Source organism: Hyperolius riggenbachi, chromosome 6 (assembly GCF_040937935.1).
Source record: "Hyperolius riggenbachi isolate aHypRig1 chromosome 6, aHypRig1.pri, whole genome shotgun sequence".
Classification (NCBI taxonomy): Eukaryota; Metazoa; Chordata; class Amphibia; order Anura; family Hyperoliidae; genus Hyperolius; species Hyperolius riggenbachi.
This window is the reverse complement of record NC_090651.1, coordinates 82,198,519-82,218,235: the sequence shown is the minus strand read 5'-3', so window position 1 is coordinate 82,218,235 and position 19,717 is coordinate 82,198,519. Positions and strand designations below refer to the sequence as shown.

Genomic DNA, 19,717 nt, shown 5'->3' with positions numbered 1-19,717 from the left:
GGGTGGTGTGAGGTGAAGTATAGTGGTGTGAGATGAGCTGTAGTGGGGTGGTGTGAGGTGAACTGTAGTGGGGTGGTGTGAGGTGAATTGTAGTGGGTTGGTGTGAGGTGAAGTGTAGTGGTGTGAGGTGAACTGTAGTGGAGTGGTGTGAGGTGAACTGTAGTGGGGTGGTATGAGGTGGACTGTAGTGGAGTGGTGTGAGATGAGCTGTAGTGGGGTGGTGTGAGATGAGCTGTAGTGGGGTGGTGTGAGATGAGCTGTAGTGGGGTGGTGTGAGGTGAGCTGTAGTGGGGTGGTGTGAGGTGATTTGTAGTGGTTTGGTGTGAGGTGAAGTGTAGTGGTGTGAGGTGAACTGTAGTGGAGTGGTGTGAGGTGAACTGTAGTGGAGTGGTGTGAGGTGGACTGTAGTGGAGTGGTGTGAGATGAGCTGTAGTGGAGTGGTGTGAGATGAGCTGTAGTGGGGTGGTGTGAGATGAGCTGTAGTGGGGTGCTGTGAGGTGAACTGTAGTGGGGTGGTGTGAGGTGATTTGTAGTGGGTTGGTGTGAGGTGAAGTGTAGTGGTGTGAGGTGAACTGTAGTGGGGTGGTGTGAGGTGATTTGTAGTGGGTTGGTGTGAGGTGAAGTGTAGTGGTGTGAGGTGAACTGTAGTGGGGTGGTGTGAGGTGAAGCATAGTGGGGTGAGGTGAACTGTAGTGGGGTGGTGTGAGGTGAACTGTAGTGGGATGGTGTGAGGTGAGCTGTAGTGGGGTGGTGTGAGGTGAATTGTAGTGGGGGGTGTGAGATGAATTGTAGTGGGGTAGCCCTGCGATCAATGAAATGGATTATAGATCCCTTTCACTGATCGAACCCCCCCCCCCCCCCCCCCCGCAGAAAAGCCGACAGCGTCTCACCAGACGATGCGGTTTTTCTGAGTTTCAAAAAGTTCCCCGTCTTCATTCTTCTTCCTGGAAGCGTAGGATCACCCTTCCAGGACTTTTTCACTGTGGTCATTTTGTGGCCAATGGGCTTGTAAATAGGGATGTCGTCGAACGGTTCGGGAACCGTTCGCCGGCGAACACCTCACCCTGTACTACTCCCGGATTGCTATGACCCGTAGTAGTACGGCTGCGCTGGGCCGGCGGTGCGCGTCCTTGATCGCGCGCCTGTTGCCGGGCACTTTTTTGCGCATGTGCGTGATGTCATGGTTAATAAGATAAGAACAAAGCTAGCAAAAAAAAAAAATTATACTAATTACTCTTTATTAAAATTGCTTTGCTTTTACATAATGTACTTCATACAAAAATACTTTCTTTCATAGTTACTATAACTCGATTGAGAATCAAGTTTATTGCACAGTAGTGTAGGGCAATGTGTTTTGTGGGCATTTCCCTCTTCCTCAGGTCAACAACCACAAAAAAGTGCCTTTGGCCAGAAAAAGTTTGACTGGGACACTTCAATAATACGCAGTAGTCGGACTCTCTCTGTCTACCTTGTGTCTTCCTGGTCCACAGATTACCTTGGCCCAGCCCCGATAGTTCTTTAAAGAGACACTGAAGCAGAAAAAAAATTATGATACAATGATTTGTATGTGTAAGTACAGCTAAAAAAATAAAACATTAGGAGCAGAGACATAAGTCTAATGTTGTTTCCAGTACAGGAATAGCTAAGAAACTCCAGTTGTTATCTATGCAAAAAAATCCATTGAGCTGCACAACTTTCAAAGTCGCAGAGAGCTCTGTCTTCTGAAGCTTGTTATCTCAAGTTCAACTGTCAGACACTGTATTTTCTTTTTCTCTCCAGAGAACAGTTCAATAGTTCACTGAACTGCTCTGTAAAATCATTTAGAATGCTGAGTAGAGTGTAAACTGCAAATATTAGAGAATGATGCAATGTTACAAAAAACACTATATAACTGAAAATAAAAGTATGAGAATATTTTCTTTGCTACTAATGTTCTAGTAATTATCTGTACTACAAAATCAATTCATTATATCATAATTTTTTTTTCGCTTCAATGTCTCTTTAATAGTTGTCCTTTGGCCACACTTTATTGCTGTACGATAACTTACAATACAACATCAGTGATAAGTCTGTATCCATATGGATGGTTTCTGCACAACTTGTAAACGTTGATCTACGACGATATGTTTTGTTATCCCACAGTTTCTCCATGATAATAGTCTCCTGGTCCGAACGCAGGAGTGGGCTTTACAGTATCCCTATGCTACCCCAGTCTGGTTTGGAAAATTTGTAGTATATGTGAATATTACTCACCCAGATTATGCCAAGACCTTACTGGCCAGAGCAGGTAATATTTTCTTATTTACTTACGTTGGTGTTGTATAGACACCACTTAGCCACACTTTAATCTCTCTGCCATATGTGTGTGTCTATATACTGTATGTGTGTATAGTCTATCGCAAAGCAGCATGGTGAGAAGGCTTGATAGTCATCAATCTCGAAACCTTACTAACTTGGAGAGGATCTGCAAAAAGAGGAGTGGGCCAAAATCCCTCCTCAGATGTGTGCAAACCTTGTGGCCAATAAGGGTTTTGTCAACAAGTACTAATTCATCTTTTGATTGGGGATCAAATACTTATTTTACTTTGGGGCATTGTTTTTTTAAGCTTTTTTGTTGTTATTCTGTCTCTTACAGCTACAATAAACCTACCAGTCCAATTATAACAACAACACCAAAACAATTGTAAAGTGCTTGACTCCCGTAGGACCCTGAGCACTTATAAACTGGCCATTTCTTATGCCTAGTACACACGATTAGATTTTCAGGCAGATTTCCTGCCAGATCTATTATTTTCAACAAAAGAGCAAAATCATCAGAGGATCAAATACTTATTTACCTCCCTGGATTCTTCTTTATCTTTCCTTTTCCATTTCATGATGATGATCATACGTGGCAATTATGAATTCCTGAAATGTGTATTTTTCTCATAAAGTTTACAGGTTCAGGTATGTGGCATGGGGTTCGTCTTTTTCCGATAAAGTTTTCTAAGTTCCTTTTTCTCTCTTCAAAACTTGGGAGAAATGCATCAGGGGACAGTGCTTACCGCTTTCATCTTGGTCTGGGACCATTAGTAGCTTAGACCATTCAGGGCTGACTATGTAGTTCTGTAATTTTCATAAACGCACACATTTTGGCATCATTTTAAATGGAACCTGAGCAACTGCCATCTTCAGAGTAAAAAAAAGATGGCAGCCTCTATATTACACTCACTTCAAGTTTCCTTGAAACTTTATTTGCATTCTGACTAAACGTTAGTGAATAAATATTGTGCTGAGGACAATAAAACTGACCACTTTAATTCCAGCAGAGATTATGTGTGATTTTTCTGGCTTTTACCCTCTCTGTTTTTGGTTTTTGGCATTGCAGATCCGAAGGATAACTTTGGCTATAAGTATTTAATCCCATGGATTGGTAAGTGGCATCATGCCTCCAGCAATGAGCAGCATTCATTACAGATTAGCTGTGTGTTCCTCAGTTAGTTTTTTACAGTTGGCATTACTGAAATATACAATTTTGTCATAAGAAATAACTATTAAAGTAAATTTGAAGGGAAAAAATCTGATACTTACCTGTGGATATGGAAGGCTCTGCATCCTATTGGGCCCAGATTAGTAACTCTAAAGCTGTGAATGCACGTTAGATGAAATTTGGCCAAGGTGGCCAATAATGACTGCCTTTGCCGAGAATCCAGTGTGTGTAAAGCAGCCCCGACCCCCTAAGTGGCTGGGCCAACAATCAGCCTGGCGGAGTGCCCTGAACATTGTTCTGTTCTCTCACACCCCATCCCCTCTTTGTACTGCTCACTGTGCTCCGACTCCCTCTTTCTGCCACAGAAAAGCCTTTCCTAACCAATGTTTGATCGACAAAATCAATTAAACATCAATCTATTTGTTAGATCTGATGTACCACATGTGGTGCAGTTTTATTAATGCTGGCCAATAAGCAATTATAGACTAATCTTTTCTCAGTTAAAGAGAACCAGAGACTAAGCACCCTCATGTATTTTATTACATTTATCAGTGAGAACATGACAGTAAACACCTACCCTGCTTTTAGTTTCATTGTTATCTGCTTAATTAGTCTATTAGCAACTGTGATAAGAATCCACCGACTATTCAGTCGAGGTTTGACCTGGAATCATTATAGCTGAGTCACTCTTCTGTGATGTCTTTTCAAGCCCAAGGCTTTCCCTCTCCTGGCTTAGATTTCCTGCTTTGCATACTGAGAGCTGTGATGACTGGGAGGGGCTGCACTGCTGAGAGAGAAGCTCTGTGGCTGTAATATGATCCCTGTGTGCTCTGTGTGCACTAGATACTGACTGCAGTTTCATTCCTATGAGAGACACTTCTTACAGTACATCATACCAAAATGAAAGCACACAGATGAGCCTTTCTCATATAGCCTAGATAGCAGCCTAGTCTCATATAGCATAGACAGCACATCCAGAACAACTCATATAACCCGGAAGGAGAAGGGATATGAGCCGGCGGCCATATTTGATTTTTCCTGGAGCAATAATGGATAAAAAACACTAAAAAAGGCACACCAGAGCGGCGAAATTATCAGGTAGAGCATTTATTCTTTACAAGCTATCAACTGATATGTTTATTTTGTGTGAAACGTTCATCTCTGGTTCCCTTTAAGGCCTTGTACATATGCTACGCAGGTTCTTGCCTGAGGTGACTAGTTATGGCTGTCTCTGCTGAAAATCTAGCGTGTGTACAGTGGCCCCCGACCTTTCATGCGTGGGTGGTAAGGCCAAGGGCACTGTTCTACTTACCCTGCCTGTTTCACTATGAGCTGCAATGTCTTTTCCCCTAATACGTCACTAGACTAGGGACACGTTTGTACAGTTTTTGCCCCAAACTGTTAAACTAGTCAATGGCCTCAATTCACTAAGCTTTATCAAACACTTTATCAGACATTTGATAATGTACCTCATGGGTAAAATCTAATTTTGAATTCACTAAGGTGTTATATAGTTATCAAATGTTTTATCGATAGAACCTTCAATACATCTATAGCACCTTAGTAAATGCAAAATTAGATTTTACCCATGAGGTAAATTATCAAACGTTTGATAGTGTTTCATAAAGATTAGTGAATTGTGGCCAATGTGTTAGCTGTGAGACTCCAATGATTATTTGTTAAAGTTGTAAAAAAAAAACAAAAAACAAAAAAAACAATACCAGTGATTTGATAAACATAAATACAATGTTGGACTAATAATGGGTTATAGGAAATGTGTTTGTATCCCTGTTAAAGAGGATTGGGCATTCTGGAAGTGATGAGAAACAGCCAGCAATTAAGCTACTATATCATTTTTGTAAGGTTAGGGTCAGGGCTGGATTGACCATAAGGCACTGTAGGCACATGCCTAAAGGTGCCTGATGATGGAAAGGCGGCTCACTCCCCTCCCCAGGTGCCTCTCTCCTTCTCTATAAAGAGTTCCAAGTGGAGCATAAATGAGAGGTTACTCACCTGAGTCCCAAAATTCCACTAAGAAGATCTCCCTTCAGTTGCTGATACCTCTGGTTACCTAATACTAAGGGGCAGCTGTGGTTACCTATGCCAGGTATGGAAAGAAGGGGAACAGCCAGGACATTAGTGGTGCGGTTGAGAGGGTGTTGGTAGGTTTGTGGAGGGCAAAGTCTATTATGCCTGGACATCTGTGTCTGTAGACTCCTGTGAGGTAAATCTGGGCCTGGTTAGGTTGCATCTCATGCTCTTTGTGTTTCAGGTCAAGGTCTTCTGGTCTCATCTGGACAGAAATGGTTTCAGCATCGCAGACTGCTGACTCCGGCCTTCCATTATGACATCTTGAAGGCCTATGTAAAGCTAATGTCAGATTCTACTCATGTCATGCTGGTAATGAACCTTAGGAGATAAGTCTCTCAAGGCACTGTGTTCATGATTGGTTGGTGCACTCTGTGGGGGATTGACTAAGCCTAGGGATAGCAGATTGTAACCCTCTGCTTAGTTCTGCTATATTTGCCAAATTAAAGAGGAGCTGTCAGCCATACTTTCTCAGAAAAAAAGCCACATATATAAGGAAATAAATATTTGCTCTTCTTACATAACATATGTATTGCACTGTCCACGTTTTGATTTTAGTGATTTTTCTACAGTAAAAAAGAGAAAATCCTTCTTTGCATTTCCCATTTTAAGTGTCAGCCAATCCTGATGTAATTTCCTCCACTACTCTCCTCTGCCTGATTTTCCCGCCCTTCAGTATAGAAAGTGCATTGGCTCAGCATGAAAAATATTGGCCAATCAGAGAGAAACAGAGGTGTGGGAGGGAAAAACAGGAGGGAAAGAGGCTTCAGCCAATTAGGCTGCATTAGTTAAGTCTGAGGGGAAGTAGAGAAGCAAAAAAAAGACAACCCAGCATGCCCTGCAACTTCCTTTTTGTGTACTAAATTTTGTGTGTACCAAATAAGAACCATGTAAACTGGGGAATGATCATTTATCAACAAGAAAAGTAATAGTGATTTTAACTTTTGGATTTGGATTGCCTGGTTAGCATCCGTATTACTTGTTTACCAGATAAAAATAAAGAATTGATTTTTGATTTATGCCCGAAAGTTACACTTTAACAGGTGACCAGCAGCGGTATACAAAAAGTGTGGCCAATCTCACTTTTCTGCATACCTGGAGCAGCACCTGCACAGCTGTTGCAACCACACGTGGCTCCATTGAAATGAAGATGAAAGAAGTGCCCATTTTTCTATACACTGCAGGCCATCATAGTGCTGCGATGTTGGTCTGTCGCACATTTATCAAACCTGCAGCAGTGCAATGTGATAACCTCAATGCAGGTGCATACGCACACGTATGCAGTCAGTCAAAAGTAGGAGTTAAAAAAAAACAGACGAACAAATTGTTGATGAACTTTTCTATCTACAGGGCAGGCAAGCAGCGTGTCTCTACAGAACCTGACCCCAAACAAGTCCTGATTCCTGTGAGCAACAGTAATATAGTGTGTGTGCAGTTGTGCACCTTTAGTTTAACCTTCCAGATTATTTTACTTTTTATTAAAGTGAATAGGGAATTATTTTTAATGTGTATTTACTGTATATAAAGCTCACATCTTCTGCAGAACTTTACAAAGTCTTTATTGATGTCACTAACTGTCCCTCAGAGGAGCTCACAGTCAAATTCCTACCATAGTCAGTCTAGTGTCGCTATCACTTTATAGGGGAGAGCCAATTTACTTACCAGAAGGTAACCCACACAAACACGAGGAGAGCATATGATCTCCATGCAGGTAGTGTTCTGGCCTAGATTTGAATCTGAGATCCTAGCGTTGTGAGGCTATATTCCACTACATTACTACGCCATCACTGCATGGGTTGTAAGGGTTCAGCTGTGCCAATATGTCCAGAGCATTAAAGCGGGATTGTGAACATAAAAATCTAATTTCAACAGCAACTGGTCTGACTGTATTAAGTGATAAATATGCTAATCCTGTATTCAAATCTTTTTAAAACTTTTTCTGCTGTTATGGTTTGGAGTTATCACATATCTTAGGAGCATTGCCAAACAGTTGCATGCTTCTTTTTATCTAAACTATATCCCTCCTCTTCCCTTTATTTCCCCCTCCTTCTAATGACATAAGACAGTGCACTTCCTAGTATCCTAGTATAGACCTCAGTGGGAGTGTCTGAAGACTCTGGGAGGAGGAGGGCGGGTACCGAATACACGATTAGCAAGAGAAATTTAAAAAAAAAAGAGTGAGGGGGGAAATTGTGTCAGGAGGTCAAAGTTAACCAAGATGGAAACTGTCTAAAATAGGATGCTCTGCTTTTCTTTATAAAATTCACAGGAATCATAACATGGACAATACATCTGTTATGTAAGTAGAACTAGTATGTATCTACTTATATATGAGTTTTTTTTATTTCTAGGTTAGCATGGGTGTCACTTGTTCTTTAAAGAAAATTGGATTGACATAAGCTTTTTTTTTTTTTTTTTAAATAAAACTAGGACAGTCTTGGGTTTATTTAAAAACTGCTGTTTTCAACAGCCCCATGTTCTTATATGACCCAGGTGAGGTTTGTAATCTTTTTCCCACATAAAAGGCAGCAGTTTTTAATGAACCCTATAGGCAACAAAATCTAGTCTTTAAGTACCCTTTTCATACATCAAACCCTCTATAGTTGCATATAATTATTTGACCACACCCATCAGATGTTGCAGTGTAGACTCTGGCAATATTTCTTCTTGGATTATGCCCAAGAGAGCCTCATGGAGTGGCAAAGCTAAGAACTTTTCAGGAATGGTCAAAGGTCCCCCATGAAAGAGGTTGGGTTTCTGCTCTCTCTGAGCGGAGCCCTTCATTTTGCATGAATAGCAGCACACCGGTGATTGGTCTACTGTACCACCTAAGCAGTACCTGGGACAAATATGTCTGTTTTGATCATCAAAACATTCGCAAACAATAATCAGTTCCAGTTTTAAACTTACTATTTCAAAAGCTTTGGATAATCCAGAATATCAACCATCATAAACCTGCATGTTGTGTGTTGAGCAACGATTAGAGAACATACGGTATGCTGTGCAGTGACTGGCTAATGTACATAAATGGGATCAGAATACCTCCACTTATTTAACTCTTCTATGTGGTCTTCATCAGAACATCCTCCAGGATGAGGTGACTGAAGGCACATCTGTGGACATCTGCCCCTATGTGACCACAATGACACTAGACACTCTTATGAAGTGCCTCTTCGGCTACAAAGGCAATTCCAGAACAGACAGGTGAGTGCACGTATGAACACTGATTTTAGAGGTTGATTGTTTAAAAGAGAACACCACCATGAGGTCCACCAAAGCTTAAAGAGAAAAGAATAGCTTGCTCCTAGCATAATTGTATTGTCCTTGAAGCTGTCAAGGAATTTCTAGTTATCTAGGTTTCTCTAGTTATCTTTTTAATATATTCATATGGGCATGAGTCAGGTAGTAGGCAAGAGGGTGATAGTCTGAGGGATATTTGGCAGTTTGGCAGCTGTTAACTCCTGAAGAAAAAAGAATGTGTGAAGTGGCATGAAACTTAATATTACATTTTTGTTCTATAGATTTAAACACAGCAAAAAATGAATAGAAAACATAAAAAGACAGGTCTAATGCCATTTGAAGGCATATGTACACTTCACTGAAGCTAGCTGATAACACATTGCCTGATGTATTACACATTATCAGATTGTCTTGTAATTCAATAATTGCAGTGAAAACAAAGTAGAGAAAGTTCTCGTGGCTCCTGACCAGTGCGCATCGCTCTGCCGTCATAGAGACAGGGCGGGGACAGAACGGCATGACATTCGAGAACGGCAGATTTTTGCGGCGATTTGTCGGGAAGTGGCGTTTTAGTGTACCAGCAGCCTCTGGTCCTTAAAGGGGCAGAGGCTGCTGGTACAGAAGTGGTTAATCCCTGGATACAGCAGAATATTTTCTACATTGTTTACTCAGCTAAGTATTTATCTGGTAACTTTGGTAGGCAAGGGCAATCTTATCATTTAGCTTCTGATTAAAGTACATGTTTGAATATTAACCCTTCCAATAGCTTCAAAACCATTTCTATCTTTCTTCTATTAGTTTTATGCTGTATTTAATGCTTTAGACTATAGATAAAACTTCAGTTTCATCTCACTTTAAAATGTACAAATGTAATTCCTATTCAGTGACTGGTTCAATGAGTTGTCGTAGAGTTCCCAACTGATACTCACTGAACATACAAGCCTGTCATATCTCCTTATTAATACTACAGATCGGGCCACACGTCCCACCACTAAACATGACCATGTCTCTTCTCTACTGCTTTATCATTCATTCTTTAACACAGAAACCAAGCAGCTCGGGGTGACCCAAAACCATAAGGAGAGTTTAAAAGGCTAAAAGAGACCAAAAAGCTCTCCTACAAACTCAGTCTCCTTTAGAAGCAGTAATCAGTAGGTCATCATATACTAAGGATGGAGAACATGAAACGGATAATCTGGTCTGGAGTTATTAAAAGTGTTCTTCTAAAAGGTCCATTAAGTTTGTAATAATCTGCTGGGACACATCAGAACACAGTCAGGACTGCTGAAAGGATAGTGAATTTGTGTTTTGCAGCATTCCCTGCTGTGATTTATTACAAAGATTTTGTACTTGTGAAGCTACTAGAAGTCTCCAATCAAGTGACTTCCATATCATTCCTCTTCTGACAATCCCCTCTTTGATTTTATATGACATATGTGAAAGGAGAAATCTTATACTAGAAAAAAAGCAGACATAATTTAATTCACTGCATGTTCTCTGATCATTTAAGGTGCCCACTAACAGTGTGATTTTTAGCGAACGACTGAATTTTCAATAAGATCATTAAGATCAGAAGAAATGGTTGTATTTAACCCCCCTGGCGGTTTGCAAAAAATCCGCCAGGGGGCAGCAAATCTTTTTTTTTAATTTTTTTTTTTTTTCATGTAGCGAGACCAAGTCTCGCTACATGATAGCCGCTGCTCAGCGGCATCCCCCCAGCCCCTCCGATCGCCTCCGGCGATCGGAGATCAGGAGATCCCGTTCAAAGAACGGGATCTCCTGGAGGGCTTCCCCCGTCGCCATGGCGACGGGCGAGATGACGTCACCGACGTCATCGACGTCGTGACGTCAGAGGGGACTCCGATCTGCCCCATAGCGCTGCCTGGCACTGATTGGCCAGGCAGCGCACGGGGTCTGGGGGGGGGGGCGGCCACGGCGAGAGGAATTGCGGCGGATCGGCGGGTAGCGGCGGCGATCAGATGCTACACGCAGCTAGCAAAGTGCTAGCTGCGTGTAGCAAAAAAAAAATTATGCAAATCGGCCCAGCGGGGCCTGAGCGGTGCCTCCCGGCGGCATAGCCCGTGCTCAGCACGGGCTTACCGCCAGGGAGGTTAAAGGGATACTGTAGGGGGGTCAGGGGAAAATGAGTTGAACTAACCCGGGGCTTCTAACGGTCCCCCGTAGACATTCTGTGTTGGCGCAGCCACTCACCGATGCTCCGGCCCCGCCTCTGGTTCACTTCTGGAATTTCAGACTTTAAAGTCAGAAAACCACTGCGCCTGTGTTGCCGTGTCCTCGATCCCGCTGATGTCATCAAGAGCGCACAGTGCAGGCCCAGTATGGTCTGTGTCTGCGCAGTACACTCCTGGTGACATCAGCGGGAGCGAGGACACGGGCGTGCAGGCGCAGTGGTTTTCTGACTTTAAAGTCAGAAATTCCAGAAGTGAACTGGAAGCGGGGCCGGAGCATCGGTGAGTAGCTGCGCCAACACAGGATGTCTGCGGGGGACCATTAGAAGCCCCGGGTAAGTTCAGCTCATTTTCCTCCGACCCCCCTACAGTATCCCTTTAATTGATCTACAGCCTCAAAGAAAACAAACTAGTTGTGATTGTGTCTAAAAAAAACCCAGCTAATTAACAAATTTAAGTAAAACTGAACCAAATTTCTTTTTAAAAAGGGAGGTACTGGAGAGTGAAGGTTCTGGATCCTAAAGAGCCTTCCCGCTCCTCTCACAGTCCCCTTGGTCCAGCATTTCACCCCTGCTGCCTGCTACTGATCGAGTACCCCTTCAGGGATTCTCGGAAGCCTATGCAAGCACTTGTGTCACCAAGTGCATGCGAAGATGGAAGGATGCAGTATGGAGCGTACTGCACATGCGTGAGTGCGCTCTTGTGCATGCACAGTACGGAGGCGCCTATCTTCGGAAGCACTCAGGGACGCAACTGCTTCCAAAGCCTTCCAAGGGCTCCCGGAAGCGGCAAATTTGAACTGGGGACTACACTGGAATGCGGGGCTTGTAAGAGGTACAGGAAAGCCCTATAGGATCCAGAACCTTCCTTCTCAATAGGTAATTGGTAGGAGGGCTTTTTAGTCTCTTTTAGTCCCTTATTCTTTCCTTGTGGTTTTGGGTCACCCCGACCTGCTTGGTTACTGTGTTATATTTATATGATTGAATGCTTCAATATATACATTTACTGTATAAACGGGAAGAGATTTTTTGAGAGAGAGGGACATACACAATTACCAGACTTTTCTTATTAATGTTATAAATCTCTCTTAATTCAGTTTTTAAGCAAAGGGTTAGAATAATTTAAACAAGAAGAGGGAAGGAAATAATAAAAGAAGAAGGGAAAAGGGGAAAAAGGAAGAAGAGAAAGGAGGGGAGGAAGCCAGGGAGAGAAAAGAGAGGAAGGTAGCAAAGGCACTAGGAAAAAGAGGAAGAAAAACAGCCCATAACAAGAAGACAATTTAGCGCTTAATTCAAATCCTTATTTTCACAGATCTTATAGAAAACACGTGAGGTCATAACCAGAGCCGGGACAAGGTCCTCCAGCACCCAAGGCTGAGACACCAAAGTGCGCCCCTCCATCCCTTCCACCCCAGCAGTCCCACACTGATTGCTATTAGACTAAGAGGTGCCCCAGGGCTCCCAAACTCCCCCAACACCTTATTCTTTAGTTATCTGGCTTGCAGTCACTGCCATGTATCCCCTTTCCTTATTTCTCTCAACTTCAAACACAACAGCGGAATGATAGCTGAGTGAGTTGTGCGCCTCCTCCTACACTGCGCCCTGAGACTGGAGCCTCTCTGGCCTCTGCCTCGGCACGGCCCTGGTCATAACATTCATGTAAGCCTAATGGGCCGAAAGCTTTGGTTATACTTATCAACCATGCCTCTTTTTGTAATCATTTTTGTTCTCTATTTACGCCTTTGCTACAAGGCGGCACTTTTAATGCACCTATTCCCTTCATTTCTGAAATCTTTTCTCCATGATCTGTTTTCATATTCTCAATGAGCCTCGGGCATCCTACCCCTGTGGTTACTGACTTCACATGTTCTTATATTCTTTTTCTCAAACACCGAGTGGTAATTCCGATATAATACCTTCCAAAAGTTCACAAAATAGCGTACACCACAAACTCCATTCTACATGTAATTAGGGACTTTACTTTGCACTCTATGGGACTCAATTTATAAAATTGTCCTTTACCCATATTTGAGAATGCCACACAATATCCACAGGGTCTAGAACCCTTAAACTGTCTCCAATCTAAGCAGGTGTTACAACTCAGTTCCCAAAATTTGCTTTGAGTTAACCCGCTACCTATCTTTTCACATCTCCTGAACGTTATTAACGGCTTTTCTTTGTTTCCGTGATCTCGCTATCATCTTTCAAAATCGGCCAGTGTCGTTGAATAATCTCTTTAATCTTTCTGGCCATTGGATAGTAGTCAACCACAAAAGGGAACAGTTCCCCTTTTTTATAGTTGAGTAATTTCACTCTCTCTAACTTGGATGCCCTCTCTAGGGCCCATTGTATGTTATTTTCTTGATAACCTCTCGCCAAGAGTCTATTTCTTAGTTCTGGAGCTTGCTCTAAAAAAATCTGCATATACTGAATATTCCTCCATAGCCTTCCAAACTGACTATAAGGAATCGCCTCTATTGTATTTTAGGATGATAGCTTTCTCCATACAGAACAAAGTTTGTGGTGGTCAGGTTTCTAAACAACTTAGTGATTACCTCTTCCTCAATTTCCAATTTCAAGTCTAGGAAATTAAGACCCCTTTTTCCCCACTCTGAAGTGGAGGAAAGATCAAAAATATTGACCTGCAAATATTCAACGAATTCAACAAATTTGTCCCTGGTGGATACCACACAACCAATATGTCTTCCACATACTTCTTCCACACCCCCAGGCTTTCCCTAAATGGATTTCTAGGTCCATAAATATATTCTTCTTGCCAAAGTGACAAGTACAGATTTGCGAGAATCGGGGCTACCAGCATCACCATAGCGGTTCCCGTTATCTGTTTGTACCATTCTCCTCCAAATTTAAATGCATTTGAATTGAATACCCATTCAGGTATTCATCTATAAATGTCCCCTTATTCTGTATCCTTATTTTTTCTTTCTAGAATCTCCTGCTAGGCAAACTAAACTCCGGACTCTAGTCCCACTCTTCCTCTAGTTTAGTTTCAAAGTATTTTATTGGAAAGAAATTTCAAATGAGATCTTACAGCAGTTTGGTATTCCCTTATCAAAGGGCATTACATTTTCATTTATAGTAACATATGTATAACATATACAAACAAAGAACAAAACATGCAGATCATTTCAGCCTTATAGTCAAGGATAGTTAGCGAGAGGGGGGGGGGGGCCCTAGAAGGAGAGGGCGCAGGATCTAAGGCCCAATGAGGCTGAAGCTGAAAGCCATGGTTGCCAGGTTCGGGTGAAAGGCAAAGTTGCATCATTTATTATTGCTAATAATCTTTCTGAGATAAGTATTTCCATGATAATGGCATCTGCCATGTCAAATGAGAGAGTAGGTTTCAGCCACTGGCGGGCGAGGTGGAGACGGGCAGCTTTAGCTACATGTTGAGCTAATCTGTGATGTGGATATTTCCACTTCGGGGGTTTATGGCCTAGTAGAAGTTGGAAGGGGTCAGGAGAGACTGGGACCTCCAGGGCTGTACTTATTGCGGAGGCCACTTGGGCCCAGTATTTTTTTGCTATGGGGCAAAACCACCATATGTGGGCGAGATCACCCAGCTGGCCACATCCCCGAAAGCATAGAGGGGAGTTATTTGTAGATATATTGTGTAGTCTCTGGGGGGTAATGTATGTGCGGTGTAAAATTTTATAATTAGTTTCTATATGTGAATAGTAATTGCTTCCTTTTGCTAGCGAGAGGCAACATCTGGACCATTGTTTAATGGTGAGAGTCTGGCCTAGGTCTTCCTCCCAGGCTATCATTGTTATAGTTTTGCTAGCTTCTAAGGGCTGTGAGATAACAGAATATAAATAGGATATTAGTCCTCCCTCCAGAGGTCTCTGAGCACACCAATGTTCGTAGGTGGTACGGGTCGTGGATATGTGAGCTGACTGCGTTAGGGTTTTTAAAAAGTGGTATATCTGTACTGCTCTAAAGTATTCCTTAGGTGGGAACGCAGTATGAGAGCAGAAGCGGTTCCAATTAGGAAGTTGATCGTTGACTAGATAGTCGGCTAATTTAAGGAAATTATGAGAAGTCCACCACTTAAAGGAGGAAGGTTCCCAACCTGGTGGGAAGTGGGGATTCCCAAAAATAGGAAGCTGGGATGGTAGCTCAGATTGCAGTTTTTTATTATATCTTAGTCTATGCCAGATAGAAAGAGAGTGGGCCGTTAGGGGGGATTTTTTTTTATATTTTGCCGGAGAGAGGTGTGGAGACCACTGGAGGGCCGCCAAAGTTATTGGGGCTATAAGGTCCTCCTCAATGTCCGCCCAAAGGGGTCTAATGTATTTGGGCCAGCTGGGCGATCTGAGCAGCTCTGTAGTAACTATATAAGTCAGGAACACCCAAGCCTCCTCGGTCTCTATTAAGAAACATAATAGATTGTCTTATTCTGCTTTTTTTGTTATTTGAGATAAATTTAAAGATAGAGGTTTGGAGGTCCCTGAGGGAAGTCTTGGTTACTTGTATTGGAAGGGATCTGAATAAATAGAGGATTCTTGGCAGCAAGTTCATTCGGACCGATTGGATTCGTCCTGTCCATGAAATTGAGGGGGAGCTCCACCTTATCATGTCTTCCTTCAGCTCAGATAGAATTGGCTTATAATTTAATGCGAAGAGATCTGTTGGATTGGTTGAGATTTTGATGCCAAGGTAAGTAATATATTTTGTTTGGATCGTTAGGCCTAATTTAGTGGCCAAGTTTTCAGCACTGTGTTTAGATAAGTTAGAGAAGAGTACCTCGGATTTATTAACATTTAGGGTGAGACCGGATAATCTTCCAAAATGTTGGACTGTTTGAAGGAGATTTGGGATCGATGTGTGTGGGGAAGAAAGGGTCAGTAGCAGATCGTCTGCGAATAGATTCGCTTTGTACTCTGCTTTCTTAACTCTAATGCCTTGGATGTCAGGAGAGGAACGGATCTTATTTGCTAGGGGCTCAATTATCAATGCGAATAAGGCTGGAGAGAGTGGGCATCCTTGTCTGGTGCCTCTCTGGATAGGGATCGAGATTGGGGAATCAGTAGGGAGTTTAAGGTGGGCTACAGGTTTGGAATATAAGCTTTTGACCGCATTTAGGAATGCACCTCCTATACCGGCTCTAAGTAAGGTGGCTTGCATAAAGGACCAATCTATAGTATCAAATGCTTTTTCCATGTCGAGGGATATCATAGCAAAAGGGGTCTTAGTGGATCGAACTATGTGTAAGATATTAATTACTTTTCTTAGGTTATCTGGCGCCTGCCGATGAGGGACAAAGCCCACCTGGTCTCTGTGGGTCAGTGGGCCTAATAGTTTGTTCAATCTGGCTACTAATATAGCAGTTAAAATTTTATAGTCTAAATTTAAGAGGGATATAGGTCTGAAATTTTTAACGTCCAAGGGATCACGTTTAGGCTTGGGGATCACTGCTATAATAGATTGCAGGAACTCAGGGGCTGGGGTCTTACCTTCTAGGATAGAATTATAGATTTTTTTGAGGTATGGTATGAGGATCTTTTTGAATTTCTTATAATAGATAGCTGAGAAGCCGTCTGGGCCTGGAGCCTTTCCATTTTTCAATTTCTTGATGGCAAGGAAGATTTCTAAATCTGTGATGGGGAGATTAAGGGATGCCGCCTTGTCCGGGAGGAGTACGGGCGTTTTTAGGTTATGGTAAAAGGAGATAGACTCATTGCTGGTGGGTTCTGCTGGCTTGGCTGTATAGAGAGACTGATAATAGTCAGCAAATGTTTTATGTATCTTAAGCGGGTCTGCTGTGGTTTCTCCTTGACTGGTTCTAATTTGTAGGACTTTATTAGTAGAATGGGCTTGTCTGAGTTTTCTAGCTAACCAGGTACTGGGTTTATTATATTGCGCATAGATTTTCGATTTGGTCCATCTGATGGCCTTTTCCGTCCGAGCTGACAAGAGGACATCTATTTGCTTTTGGGTGTCTCGTATTTGCGTGTATAGGTATCCAGAGGGGGAGGAAGCATGCGCTCTTTGGAGTTGGTAGAGCTTGTGCTCAAGATAAAGTTGTTTTTCTGTCTTAAGCTTTTTCCGTTGAGAGGCAATTTTTATCAGTTGCCCTCTTATAGTTGGCTTATGGGCCAGCCAAAGTATATCTGGCTTGATTTGGCCTACATCATTTAATTGGAAGTAGCTAGCAAGTTGTTCCTCCACCTCTAGAACTATCTCATTGTCAGTTAATAGGCTTTCATTGAGTCTCCATGGTGGGCGAGCGATGGGCGTAGTGAGAGAGGAGCAAGCTGTCCACACCAAGTCATGGTCTGACCATGAAGCAATCATATGTCGTGAGAACACCAGGTTAGGGATTAAGGTAGCAGATAGGAGTATATTATCAATTCTAGAGTAGCTATGGTGAGCAGCAGAGAAAAAAGTATAACCGCGTAATGAGGGGTTATGTTCCCTCCATGAGTCAACAAGATGGTATTCAGATAAAATCTTACATAAAGACCGAGATTGTTGTTTTTGTTTTGCCGAGGGTGGTTGTTGTGATCTGTCTACAGTGGGGTACTCTTCCTCTAGTTTAAAGCAGGGGTGCCCATTGAGTAGATTGTGATCTACCGGTAGATCCCGACCTCACTACATTTTCCACTCTGTATATACAATTGTGCTCCTAAAATTGTACATAGGTAGATCATTTTGACTTGCTACATTTTAAAGTAGCTCACAAGCCGAAAAAGTGTGGGCACCTCTGGTTTAAAGGAACACTATTAAACCAAGGATTCTAAAATGACAATGTACAAAGAAACACAAAGCCTTTTCAGAGCTGCTGAATAGATTTTTAGTCAGGAGGTTTACTTTAATAGCACTTCCCAAACTATTCCTGTTTCAATTGAATAAAACATGTTAATCGATAGTGTTCCTTTAAGTACTGCCGTTGAGTCCTTCAAATATAAAGGTACTTCAAGGAGTAGGGGCCTGAGGGTGTGGTCAAGGTACTTTGACACATGCTCTGAGACCGAACCCCTACCTGACACAATTGGTCGCCCCGGGGGATCCACCAGGGACTTATGTATCTTCGTCAAAAAATACCAAATGGGATATCTCGGACTTTGAACAAACAACTGTTTTCCTAATTTTGGACTTTTTTCTCTATCCGTTTCTCAACAAAGAATGCAGTCTATCCTGGAGACCCCCCGGTGGAATACTATTTAACTTCATATATGATTTACTGGCTAACAACTGGCGTTTTGCCTCCTTAACATATTATTCCCTGCTCATATTGTAATTAAGAATCTGGTTTGGCACAATTATAATAAAGAAAATAAAAAAGTAGCATAAAGAAAATAAAAATAGAAGCACCACTAGGGGATATTAAACATGTATCAAAGCTTTATTTTATGTCCAAAATCACTGACCAAGGTAAAAAAAATAGACTTTTTTTTAACTTGGTCTGTGGTTTTGGACATATAATAAAGCTATGATATTAGTTTGATATCGTATAGTGGTGCTGATGTTTATTTTTTTTTTCTATTGCATCCTATATTGGTGACACCAGTACCGGGGAATTATTCAAAAGGTGGAGCGTGACCATTTTCCAGTGTTTGGCACAGTTATGCTATGTACAGAATACATTAACAGCCAAGACATCTTAAAGGAATCATCAGGCAAATAAAAAAAAAATAGTTTTACTTACCCGGGGCTTCCTCTAGCCCCTGGCAACCGATATGTCCCTCGCCACAGCTCCAGTGGCTCTCGTTCCCCTCTGGTGTAGATGCCGACCTTACCAGGTCGGCATCTACTGCGCCTGCGCGAACGCCGCTGTCAATCACTCGCACGAGGTCTGGAGTGTTCTGCACAGGTGCAGAACTACTGAACTACATAAGATAACAGGGCGTGCCTCATTAGGTAGTGAAGAAAGATGATGTGCTACATGAGTAATGGTTTAACCCCTTCTTGTGTAATGCTGGGCATACACGGTAAGTTTATGCGCCGGTATCGAGCCAGCGGCTCGATGCCGGTGCGTCACCGCTCGTCCGCGCATGCGCGGATCGATTCCCGCTCGGCCCCGCGGGCATGCCTTATCAGCTGCTCGATTTCCCGCTATTGTCCGCCTGCGGGGATCGAGCAGGGAATCTATCCGGCGGGTCATCGGACCTGTCGGATATTATCAATCAAGCCATCAGCGGCTCGATTGATAAGGAAACAAACTTACCGTGTATGCCCAGCATTAGTTATTCAGTCAGAGTTCTGAGAAAATGCCTTCAGCCTCTATCAGGGGCGTAACAATAGACCCTACATGGGAGGCATCCGCAGGGGGCCCAGAAGCTGCAGGGGGCCCAGTGGGGGAGGTGAAGTTTATTTTCCCTATCTAAAGAGATTGACAACTAAGGGCACGGAGAGAAAAAGTTTCCTGCCCTCTGCACAATTGACTGCATCTACTCTGCCACTGATAAGGAATCATATAAGTTTTGCAGACAAAGATTTGAAGACAGTCCCTATTCAGTGTTCAGCAGGGTCTTGTGTACATCGCTCAGCTCTCAACTTCTATACCCCTCCCCAAGTGCTCTGTACTGTAGTGATGCTGGAGAAGTCTGCAAAGACAGTTCTTCTCCATCAGTCGTGGACAGAGTGAGTGTAATAGGCTGAGGCTGGGAGCACACTTGTCTGTCGGTTTTCTGTGTGTGTTTTATGCACACCATGGGCTTGATTCACTAAACCGTGATAAATGATATCACGGTCGCGCTAGCGTTTTG

The 19,717-nt window shown here is 42.6% G+C and overlaps 1 protein-coding gene across 6 annotated transcripts in view; it reads left to right on the top strand.

The window, feature by feature from the left end:
• The window catches only part of LOC137520974 (cytochrome P450 4B1-like), a 169,713-nt gene that overhangs the window by 113,363 nt on the left and 36,633 nt on the right, over positions 1 to 19,717 (top strand). For 5 of the 6 annotated variants that reach the window (XM_068239616.1, XM_068239614.1, XM_068239615.1 and 2 more), the window contains 4 exons: positions 2,143 to 2,287; positions 3,368 to 3,412; positions 5,742 to 5,869; positions 8,637 to 8,761. In XM_068239616.1, coding sequence (XP_068095717.1) covers positions 2,143 to 2,287; positions 3,368 to 3,412; positions 5,742 to 5,869; positions 8,637 to 8,761 — 443 coding nt within the window. The remainder of the gene's footprint in view (positions 1 to 2,142; positions 2,288 to 3,367; positions 3,413 to 5,741; positions 5,870 to 8,636; positions 8,762 to 19,717) is intronic. The other variant, XM_068239612.1, reaches the window with a different exon arrangement.